Below are 12520 nucleotides of genomic sequence, written 5' to 3' on the forward strand. Positions count from 1 at the left end.
TTTTGCTTTGTTTTTCTGGATTTCTGCCATCCCTGCTGGGGTGAGCTGAATTCCTATTAGCTCTGTCTTCAGAAAATACCTGAGTACTGATATAGTATTTTTGAAGCCTAGCGTCTTCAGGGCCTTTTTCCATATCAGTCTGTTGGCTTTTGTCTTTGAAAGGGTTTTGGCAGATTGCAGACAGCAGCCTTCCTTTACTGTCCTATTTAGTTAGCTTGGGCCCCATCGTTTGCTCAGCCTATCTTTCTGTCTGTGTATGTGTTTTTTCATCTTGCTTCACCGTCATTATATGTTGGGGGCTGCCTATTGCTTTGGGGTCTGCTCTGGGGCAGTTTAGATTTCCCTTTCTGTCTTTAGGCTATGTAGTTCTCCGGCTGTGATCGAGGGGTCTAGGGCACCGTAGGAACCCCCCATGGCTACTGCTAGTTGTTGTTGTTAGGTTCAGGGGTCTGCAATCCGATAGCTGCCAGCTTCTCTGGTTTTCTGGACTTAGCTAGTATTTCTGTTTTTGCCTCCTACGGTGACTCATTCATAACAGCTAACACACTGCAGCTAAGATTAAATGGAGGGCAGAAATGGCAAAATTTGGAGTGCCCTTATATGTAATCCTTGTTTTAAATAACTGGCATGTAGTGTAGGTAACTATTTTTCACAGCAAACTGTTGTCAATAACTTCGCTAACACACTGCATCAAAAGTTAAATGGAAGGCAGAAGTGACAGAATTTTCAGCACAATTATATGTGATCCGTGTGACGTACAAACCACACTTTAAAATAGCTCGCCTGTAGATAACTATTTTTCACAGCAAACTGGTGTCAATAACTTCACTAACACACTGCAACAAAAATTAAATTGAGGGCAGAAATGCCAGAATTTGGAGGGCCCTTATATGTGATCTGGTCGGAAAACCACAGTTTTAAAACCTGGCCTGTAGGTAACTAGTTTTAGCAGCAAACTGGTGTCAATAACTTTGCTAACACACTGCAACAAAATTTAAATGCAGCAGCAGACAGGACTGAAATACACCCTCTTGCTATATGCACTGCAGACTGCCACATACACTGCCTACCTGTCTAGCACTGATATGTATGCAGATTTATTAGTCCGCAGAAGGACTGTTAGTTGAGATGGATATGTGTATAAGATATGGTATAGTGTGGCTAGCCAATCTCTGTAATGCCACAACCAACATGGCTGCGTCATTGCAGTGTGTGGCAGACATTCCCTGCATGTTCATTGGCTCTCTAAAGAGCGCCAAACATGCAGGGCGGGGACCCGAGCTCCCACCGAGCAACCCCAGAAATACTTGGTGAGCACCGGGCATCTCTAGCAGTGATATGCTTGGCAAGTACCGAGTAGTGGTGAGCATGCTCGCTCATCACTAGTTAATAGGCTTGGTGTTTGAGATGTACATGGGGTAGGTGGTAATGTTATTGAAAGCGCTACTGAACAATCATCGTCTCATCCTATCCAAAGACAACTGGCAACTTCTGTTTGTCAACCACACAGCAGTCCGCCTTGTAGATGAGAACCAGAAGAAGCATGTGCTCTAGTAGATGGCAAGCACTGCATCAAGTAGCCTCTCCTTCACTTATTCCACCTGAACATCACACACAGTATAGTCCTCAGCGGTGGCACCCCAATTATAATAATATTCTTTATTTTTATATAGCGCTAACATATTCCACAGCTCTTTAGGCTGAGTTCACACGTGGCATTTTTTTCTCGTTTCCGCGGCGGTTTTAACCGTGCGATTTTGCCGCAAAAACGCGAAAAATAAGCATCCCATGCATTCCTATGGGATTCCGCAATGCTGTGCTAATGCTGCGGTTTTTACCGTGGCGGAATCGCTTCGCGATAAAAACCGCAGCATGCTCATTAATTTTGCGGAATCGCGGCGATCCCGCACCCATAGGAATGCATTGTTCCGCTTATTTCCCGCATGTGGCTGTGCCCACCATGCGGAAAGTAAGCAGAACAGTTGCGGATGGTACCCACGGTCCAGAGGAGAGGAGACTGTCCTCCGGGCTGTGGGTACCATACATATCCCTGTAAAAAATAGAATTTAAAATAAAAAATATTGTTATTCTTACCTTCCGACGTCCCGCGCAGCCTTCCCGCCTCCCTCCACGCTCTCGTTCCCAGTAATCCTTTGTGAAAATGCCCGCGATGGCGTCCGTTCTCGCGGGATCGCGAAGTCTCGCGGTCATTCGCGTGACATCATCGCGAATTACCGCGAGACGTTGCGATCCCGCGAGAACGTACGTCATCGTGGGCATTTTCGCAAAGGATTACTGGGAACGGCTGCGCGGGACGTCGGAAGGTAAGAATAACACCATTTTTTATTTTTTTTTACATTTTATCTTTTACTACTGATGCTGCATAGGTGGCCTCAGTAGTAAAAAGTTGGTCACACTTGTCAAACACTATGTTTGACGAGTGTGACCAACCTGTCAATCAGTTCTCCAAGCGATGCTACAGATCGCTTGGAAAACGCTAGCATTTTGCAAGCTAATTACGCTTGCAAAATGCTAGTTTTTCCGCGGGAAAATCACTGGAATTTAAAATGCGATTTTCCCGCGGAATGGAATTCCGGAATTCTCGCGGTAATTCTCGCGAGAAGGCTGCAGTGCTAACCACTGAGTCACTGTGCTGACCTGACATTCACTGTAAGTCAACCCCCATGCAAGTTCATAAGGAGGGAGGTGTAGTGAAATATGTATATTTATGGATGTATGACCGGCAGTAAATTAACATCTGTCCTTAGACTGCAGCTCTCACAAAGGTGATAGCATACAGTGGGGAAAAAAAGTACCGTATTTTTCGCTTTATAAGACGCTCCGGATTATAAGACGCACCACAATTTTTGAGGAGAAAAATAAGAAAAAAATATTTTTTAATAAAATGGTGGTGCCTCTTATAATCCTTGCATCTTATTGCTTACCAGGGTTGGTGGCTGCGGTGTAGCGGGGTCCCAGGCTCGCTGCTGGAGGAGGCAGGCGTGGAGTGATGCTGCAGGCCGCATTCAGGGATGAGGGGGGGCTCCGATGTGTGCCGTTGCTGCTGCAGAGTCTTGTGCTGGTGTCAGGTTTATCCACTTGTCCGGCGGTTGGAGGCCGGTGCTGCGGGTGCCTCCGGTGCGGCGTTGTGTGCCCATCGATGCCCGGGGCTCTGCCGACATTGTTCGACAGACCAGAGCCCCAGCATTTCCTCAGTTCCCTGTATACGTGCGCTGAAGTGCCGGTAAAAAAAAAAAAATGGCCGCCGGCGCGTGCGCAGATGGGATCTCGGGATCCAGTTCTCGAGAGATGAGATCTGAAATCTCATCTCTCGAGAGCTGGGTCCCGAGATCCCATCTGCGCACGCGCGGCGGCCATTTTTTTGCAGGCACCACCGCGCGCACACAGGGAACCCAGGGAAAATGGCCGCCGGCGCGTGCGCAGATGGGATCTCGGGACCCAGCTCTCGAGAGATGAGATTTCAAATCTCATCTCTCGAGAACTGGGTCCCGAGATCTCATCTGCGCACGCGCCGGCGGCCATCTTTTTACCGGCACACAGGGAACCGAGGAAATGCCGGGGCTCTGGCCTGTCGCACAATGTTGGCAGAGCCCCGGGCATCGACGGGCACACAACGCGGCACCGGACACACCCGCAGCAGCGGCCAGCAACCGCCGGACGCCCCCGATCACAGCCTAGGTAAGGCATGTCCGCTTTGTAAGACGCACCCCTGTTTTCCCCCCAAATTTTGGGGAAAAAAAGTGCGTCTTACAAAGCGGAAAATACGGTATTTAGTCAGTCAGCAATAGTGCAAGTTCCACCACTTAAAAAGATGAGAGGCGTCTGTAATTTACATCATAGGTAGACCTCAACTATGGGAGACAAACTGAGAAAAAAAAATCCAGAAAATCACATTGTCTGTTTTTTTTTCATTTTATTTGCATGTTATGGTGGAAAATAAGTATTTGGTCAGAAACAAGCAATCAAGATTTCTGGCTCTCACAGACCTGTAACTTCTTCTTTAAGAGTCTCCTCTTTCCTCCACTCATTACCTGTAGTAATGGCAACTGTTTAAACTTGTTATCAGTATAAAAAGACACCTGTGCACACCCTCAAACAGTCTGACTCCAAACTCCACTATGGTGAAGACCAAAGAGCTGTCAAAGGACACCAGAAACAAAATTGTAGCCCTGCACCAGGCTGGGAAGACTGAATCTGCAATAGCCAACCAGCTTGGAGTGAAGAAATCAACTGTGGGAGCAATAATTAGAAAATGGAAGACATACAAGACCACTGATAATCTCCCTCGATCTGGTGCTCCACGCAAAATCCCACCCCGTGGGGTCAGAATGATCACAAGAACGGTGAGCAAAAATCCCAGAACCACGCGGGGGGACCTAGTGAATGAACTGCAGAGAGCTGGGACCAATGTAACAAGGCCTACCATAAGTAGCACACTACGCCACCATGGACTCAGATCCTGCAGTGCCAGACGTGTCCCATTGCTTAAGCCTGTACATATCCGGGCCCGTCTGAAGTTTGCTAGAGAGCATTTGGATGATCCAGAGGAGTTTTGGGAGAATGTCCTATGGTCTGATGAAACCAAACTGGAACTGTTTGGTAGAAACACAACTTGTCGTGTTTGGAGGAAAAAGAATACTGAGTTGCATCCATCAAACACCATACCTACTGTAAAGCATGGTGGTGGAAACATCATGCTTTGGGGCTGTTTCTCTGCAAAGGGGCCAGGACGACTGACCGGGTACATGAAAGAATGAATGGGGCCATGTATCGTGAGATTTTGAGTGCAAACCTCCTTCCATCAGCAAGGGCATTGAAGATGAAACGTGGCTGCGTCTTTCAACATGACAATGATCCAAAGCACACCGCCAGGGCAACGAAGGAGTGGCTTCGTAAGAAGCATTTCAAGGTCCTGGAGTGGCCTAGCCAATCTCCAGATCTCAACCCTATAGAAAACCTTTGGAGGGAGTTGAAAGTCCGTGTTGCCAAGCGAAAAGCCAAAAACATCACTGCTCTAGAGGAGATCTGCATGGAGGAATAGGCCAACATACCAACAACAGTGTGTGGCAACCTTGTGAAGACTTACAGAAAACGTTTGACCTCTGTCATTGCCAACAAAGGATATATCACAAAGTATTGAGATGAAATTTTGTTTCTGACCAAATACTTATTTTCCACCATAATATGCAAATACAATGAAAAAAAAAACAGACAATGTGATTTTCTGGATTTTTTTTTCTCAGTTTGTCTCCCATAGTTGAGGTCTACCTATGATGTAAATTACAGACGCCTCTCATCTTTTTAAGTGGTGGAACTTGCACTATTGCTGACTGACTAAATACTTTTTTTCCCCACTGTATGTTTCCAGGCTGCAGCTCTTCACAAAGATCACAGAATATGTTATCCTGAAAAAGGCAGTCTCCAGTCTCTCCAAGTGGCCTTCCTGAGAGCACACAGAATTGGAAACATTTCACACCTTCTGACTCTTTTGAAGAGAGATGCTAATTGTAGCCTGACACTAATTACTATGAGAAAGTTCACACAAATAGTGTTCAGAGAAAAATAATGTATTTATTGGTAAAATAGTGAGGATCCAGAAATAGGATATTAACATGAGAGGCTGGTCTAGAAATCTGATCTCCAGGTTAAATCTATAATTTAGGCCTTTACACAAAGAAAGATGTTCACAGACTGAGGGACAACCAAGCTGGTGTGAGAGTTTCCATATGTCGCCCCTCCTCAGGGAGCAGAATGCCAGACTGCAAAGTTTATGTAAATCAAGAGCCGCGGAGACACCATCACATGTTTCTCAATGCAAGCAATGACTAGCCAGGTCTTTCCCCGGGAAGGAACAACCACGGGAAGGGCAGTCTCCAATGAAGGAAACTACCTATGCCAAAACATGGTATCCATCCACAGACAGCTGTTTCGGGGTATTGCCCCTCATCAGTGTGGAGTAGGAAACTGGCTAGTAGGAGCAATGCCTAGTAGAAGACTGTGAAAAATGAGGATGAATGAACTCATGGAGATCAACATCCAACACTGCGGAGACACCATCACATGTTTCTCAACGCAGTGATGCTAGAGCATTGCCCCCATCCCTTATGGGATGGGGGGCTCTTGATTTACATGTTTTTGCATATTTCCCATAAGGGATGGGGGGCAATGCTCTAGCATCACTGCGTTGAGAAACATGTGATGGTGTCTCCGCAGCGTTGGATGTTGATCTCCATGAGTTCATTCATCCTCATTTTTCACAGACTGCAAAGTTTAGACATTTCTGTAAGTTTCTCACTTTTATATTTATAACTGTTTTGCATATTTGTATGTCACTTTTTATTTCCACATTTTTTATATCCTTTTTATTGTAAGTACTGTACCCTTTCTATTAAAGCTTAAAACTTTAATAAGTTTGAACCTTGTATGCTCTAACGAATCCATAGCCTTATAGTGTGTTATCCTGGTGATTGGCCGACAGTAGTAGTAGTATTTCCAGGACTCATCCCCCGTGTATTCGGTGAGTGGTGGCAGCATCTATGAAGCGGATGTGTGGTCTGTGTCTGTGTTGACTGCTCGACTGAGTGAGAGGAGATAGATTAACCCTTGCAGGCGCAACCCCAAGGCATGTTCTTGTCACGAACCCATGCAAGTCACACTGCTGCTTCTAATGTTTTTGCATTCACGACTCAACGTTCCTGGGGTTGGAATTCTATTACTGCAATGCACACTGGGTGCATCACAAGAATCTTAGGGAAAACCACTCTTAAGATTGTCTACGAGCATGTTTTGATACTTGAGCATGCACGTGTTCCTTTCCAGAGGGGGAACCATCCGGCAAAATTTACTCTTGTCCTATGGATATAACAGCCTTGCAAGCCACTAATTAACACAATATCTAGCCCTAAGGATACAAGTATCATGTTGCAGATAGTGTACCAAGAAGACACTCATGTATTTGGTGCTTCCATGAGGTCCAAGTCCATGGTGTGTTGCTGGCAGCGTAGCATTCAAGCTTGCTTCCTCCATCCCCCCCCACCAAAAATGCACAACAGATAGGGGATTATTATCCTCTTCATCTTTTGACTGTTGTGCACCAATCACCTCTTCCTCCACGTCCTTCACAATTTGTTCCTTGGCTCCTGCACCTTCACTAACATTTTGTCTGGTGCCAGGAGCCCCCTCAATTGCTGCAATACACCCTCCCATGGCATCCACTTCTGCGATGACAGTCTGTAAATTAAAGATATTGTTATTCTTTCTGCATCCTCCTCTACTTCCTTTACTCTTTAGAGTGTTAGTATGGCCAGTACTTATCATCTCTTTTGCTGATGCTCAGGAACTCCCAGCTGGAACAATGCATTCATCTCACATATTCTGTCTTGTCTAGGCCAGTTAACTTGTGAGTTAAAAACTCTAGGTCTTGCTGCTGGCATCTTCTCCTAGGACCCCTCTCCAGTAGATTACTCTGTCCCTTAGTAACTTCTGCTCTGGATCTTCCTATCTCTTCCTTTTGGTCTTATCTCACTTTTGGGACATCCCAAAATGTGTCACTGCCCAAAATGGACCTTGGATCCTTTTTCTATCCACTCCAATCCCTATCTAACATTCTAACAGGAAATTGTCACTTTAGCTTCAACTCAGTTCCTCCCACTCTGGATTAGTCCCAAAAATTAACTCTCACTATCTCTACTGTCAAAATTCACGCACTATCAATACTATAACACTTTTAACGCATATCACAATTGATATTACACATCATATTTCACATTGTATCACATAATATAGTACAACAATAAACTTGTTTTTTGTTTCAAGGGGGAACATGGACAGTATGTCCATCTCCTTATATAGTCAGTGCCTCAGGGGCTGCACATCATAATAACATCACAACATGTGCTGTAACATTAGGGGCCTACTTTGTACTATAAGCCCCAGTGCAGAGTTAAGAGGGATGTTGCATGACAGGGAAGGTGAAACGAAAAGGCCAGACAGCACGGAGGACCATACAGTGAGCTGCGATGGCGATGGAACAGTTGAACAGTGAGTTAAGTTTTAATTTTTTATTAACTCTTTTCCAAAATGGCAGCCATTTTTGTAATTTTGCACAAAATAAATAGCAAAAATATTGGATTTAGGAGAATCCATACTTTTTGTAAACTTCAAGGAAAGTTCAATTCAGCATGAACAAATTTGATCATCAGCAGTAGTTTATCTTCTTATATTCTGTTTTTACTGACATAAATGTAATAACACTTAGGTAAGAAAATGAAACTCATTAATCCTGCACTGGATGTCAAGATGGCGAAGACCTCCACAGCCACCATGTTCTTCCCTTTCACACTGAGGTAGGTTGGGACAAATGTCACCCACACACTACAGAATATCAGGATACTGAAACTTATGTTCTTGGCTTCATTAAATCTGTCTGGGAAATCTTTGGCCAGAAATGCAGCCCCAAGACAAATCAGAGCCAGTAAACCAATGTAACCAATATTCAAGAAGAAGAAGGTGGTTGACCCTTGATTACACAACAGTAGAACAGTGTCCACCTCTGTGTCAACATCTAAATAGGGTGGATAGAACATGATCCATAAGACTGATAGCAGAATTTCACCCAAAGAGCAGAGGAATACAAAGGTGATGGAAATCCTCGATCCTAAGAGTTTCTTAACCTTGCTTCCGGGCTGAGTAGCTTTGAAGGCAATGATGACTGTCAAAGTTTTGGCCAATACAGAAGAAATGGAGACGGTGAAGACAATTCCGAAGGCAGCTTGTTGGAGAAGACAAGAAACCTGTGATGGTCGCCCAATAAATAGCAAAGTGCACATGAAGCAAAGTGCAATGGAAATGAGGAGAATGTAGCTGAGGATGCGATTATTGGCTTTTACTATCGGTGTTTCTCGATACCTCCAAAAAATTCCCAGAATTACACTTGTCATGATGAAAAAAAGTATTGAAACACTTGTCAAAGTGGCTCCTACTATGTCACCGTAAGAAAGAAAATCAACATCTTTGGGGACACACCCGGATCTATCAACATTGGAGTTTTCATATTCAAAACATTTCAGGCAGCTTTGTGAGTCTGTGGATGAAGTAATGTGATCATTAACATAGAAAGAATCAACGTGAAATACATGTATAAATATTCTGAACATGACGTTGGTATTGTCAAGTGGTTTACCTCAGGGGAGACCAGGCATCTTGACTTTCGCCCGTTACCCCTGCGTGACTATGAAAACCCCCACCCCTTCATCGGCGCCAACTAAGACACGGACACGAGTATTTTCTTTGGAATTTTTATGGCCACAGCAGCCTTTTATTAAACCAAAAAAAAACAACAGTAAACACTGTATCATAAATAACATAAGTACAATGATTTGAACACTGAAAGGAGGAGTCCTTGAAGCCACAAGATCATGGAGAAGTAGTCCAAAATGCTGTGAACAAACCACGTCCATTTGCTCCCAGCCATAACCCCACAGGCTCAGGAGCACCAGCACACCAATAGATATTGTCTACGAACTACTTGGAGATCCACCCACTTCCGACGGAAAACTCCCCGTCCACCTTTCACCAGATCACGACCAGCATACCTTTTAACGGAGGAGACCCTACACACCGAGTCTCCAAAACCAATTTCCACTGACTTCAAAGACTCACCCTCCTCCAAAACCGCCATGACCCAAAATTAGAATCACGCTCCCAGCTGTAGAAAAGAAGGGAGGGAGGGTTGGACTGCTTTGGAGCTGGGAGAGCGGGAACAGAGGGCGGGAACACCCCCTACCCTCACCTAATACCCCCTGGCTCCCCCTCCCTGTTAACCCCTCCCCCCACTAAATCCTCCAACCCCCCATCATGATGGCCTCTGCCCACGCCTCCTATGGGGGGCTGGGAGGCTTCCTCCGGCCATTTCTTGACGTTGGTATTGTCAAGTGGTTTACCTCAGGGGAGACAAAGCATCTTGACTTTCCCCCGTTACCCCTGTGTGACCATGAAAACCCCCACCCCTTCATCGGCGCCAACTAAGACACGGACACAAGTATTTTCTTTGGATTTTTTATGGCCACAGCAGCCTTTTATTAAACCAACAAAAAACAACAGTAAACACTGTATCATAAATAACATAAGTACAATGACTTGAACACTGAAAGGAGGAGTTCTTGAAGCCACAAGATCATGGTGAAGTAGTCCAAAATACTGTGAACAAACCCCGTCCATTTGCTCCCAGCCGTTACCCCACAGGCTCAGGAGCACCAGCACACCAATAGATATTGTCTACGAACTACTTGGAGATCCACCCACTTCCGACGGAAAACTCCCCATCCACCTTTCACCAGATCACGACCAGCATACCTTTTAACGGAGGAGACCCTACACACCGAGTCTCCAAAACCAATTTCCACTGACTTCAAGGACTCCCCCCTCCTCCAAAACCGCCATGACCCAAAATTAGAATCACGCTCCCAGCTGTTGAAAAGAAGGGAGGGAGGGTTGGACTGCTTTGGAGCTGGGAGAGCGGGAACAGAAGGAGGGAACACCCTCGACCCTCACTTAAATACCTACTGGCTCCCTCCCTGTTAACCCCTCCCCCCACTAAACCCTCCATCCCCCCCGTCATGATGGCCTCCGCCCACGCCTCCTATGGGGGGCTGGGAGGCTTCCTCCGGCCATTTCTTGATGTTGGTATTGTCAAGTGGTTTACCTCAGGGGAGACCAAGCATCTTGACTTTCCCCGTTACCCCTGTGTGACCATGAAGACCCCCACCCCTTCATCGGCGCCAACTAAGACACGGACACGAGTATTTTCTTTGGAATTTTTATGGCCACAGCAGCCTTTTATTAAACCAAAAAGCAACAGTAAACACTGTATCATAAATAACATAAGTACAATGACTTGAACACTGAAAGGAGGAGTCCTTGAAGCCACAAGATCATGGTGAAGTAGTCCAAAATACTGTGAACAAACCCCGTCCATTTGCTCCCAGCCGTTACCCCACAGGCTCAGGAGCACCAGCACACCAATAGATATTGTCTACGAACTACTTGGAGATCCACCCACTTCCGATGGAAAACTCCCCATCCACCTTTCACCAGATCACGACCAGCATACCTTTTAACGAAGGAGACCCTACACACCGAGTCTCCAAAACCAATTTCCACTGACTTCAAGGACTCCCCCCTCCTCCAAAACCGCCATGACCCAAAATTAGAATCACGCTCCCAGCTGTTGAAAAGAAGGGAGGGAGGGTTGGACAGCTTTAGAGCTGGGAGAGCGGGAACAGAAGGCGGGAACACCCTCGACCCTCACTTAAATACCCCCTGGCTCACTCCCTGTTAACCCCTCCCCCCACTAAACCCTCCAACCCCCCCGTCATGATGGCCTCCACCCACGCCTCCTATGGGGGGCTGGGAGGCTTCCTCCGGCCATTTCTTGACGTTGGTATTGTCAAGTGGTTTACCTCAGGGGAGACCAAGCATCTTGACTTTCCCCGTTACCCCTGTGTGACCATGAAGACCCCCACCCCTTCATCGGCGCCAACTAAGACACGGACACGAGTATTTTCTTTGGAATTTTTATGGCCACAGTAGCCTTTTATTAAACCAAAAAACAACAGTAAACACTGTATCATAAATAACAAAAGTACAATGACTTGAACACTGAAAGGAGGAGTCCTTGAAGTCACAAGATCATGGTGAAGTAGTCAAAAATACTGTGAACAAACCCCATCCATTTGCTCCCATCCATTACCCCACAGGCTCAGGAGCCCCAGCACACCAATAGATATTGTCCACAAACTACTTGGAGAGCCACCCACTTCCGACGGAAAACTCCCCATCCACCTTTCACCAGATCACGACCAGCATACCTTTTAACGGAGGAGACCCTACACACCGAGTCTCCAAAACCAATTTCCACAGACTTCAAGGACTCCCCCCTCCTCCAAAACCGCCACAACGAGGGAGCCCTGAACACCTCAATGACCCGAGACCCCCCCAACCCGCCATGCGACAGCCCTCTCTATACCGTCCTGAAGGGCGAAGGCCCAAATATCGGAACCCACTGCATTTAAATGGATCCCATCCGCCAACCAAAAATCACCCTCGCCCTTTTCCAAATCGAAATGCCGCACGGCAACTCCCCCATTTCTAACAATAAAAGCAGACACCGCTCTGTTAACTTTTATCCTGGCCCGATTAACCTTCTCCAAAGATCTCATAGACCGCCAACGCCTGCGTGGCACAATCTCAGACCACACAATAGTGGCCCCCGGTACATCAACCACAACCTTAAGCAATCCTGCTTAATGTCCTTGACCAACTCCCGAAAGGGCCGAACCGCCAGATCGTTACCCCCAGCGTGAATAACGAGAATATCTGGTGCCGGTCCAACAGGGTGCATTCATGGATCTCCGGCAACACCCTTCGTCACACCAGGCCCCTGAACCCGAGCCACCACACCACCGCCACGGCCCTGGGAATCCCCAGCTGTCTGCCTTCG

The 12520-nt window shown here is 46.3% G+C and overlaps 1 protein-coding gene across 1 annotated transcript in view; it reads right to left on the reverse strand.

The window, feature by feature from the left end:
- LOC141065406 (vomeronasal type-2 receptor 26-like) overlaps positions 1 to 12520 on the reverse strand; it is a 135835-nt gene that overhangs the window by 40466 nt on the left and 82849 nt on the right. Inside the window, exons 5-6 of the mRNA XM_073557870.1 lie at positions 8259 to 9103; positions 7123 to 7251 (exon numbers count right to left, since the gene is read on the reverse strand). Coding sequence (XP_073413971.1) covers positions 7123 to 7251; positions 8259 to 9103 — 974 coding nt within the window. The remainder of the gene's footprint in view (positions 1 to 7122; positions 7252 to 8258; positions 9104 to 12520) is intronic.

Source organism: Dendrobates tinctorius, unplaced genomic scaffold (genome assembly GCF_039654945.1).
Source record: "Dendrobates tinctorius isolate UK_male_01 unplaced genomic scaffold, ASM3965494v1 ptg000251l, whole genome shotgun sequence".
Classification (NCBI taxonomy): domain Eukaryota; kingdom Metazoa; phylum Chordata; class Amphibia; order Anura; family Dendrobatidae; genus Dendrobates; species Dendrobates tinctorius.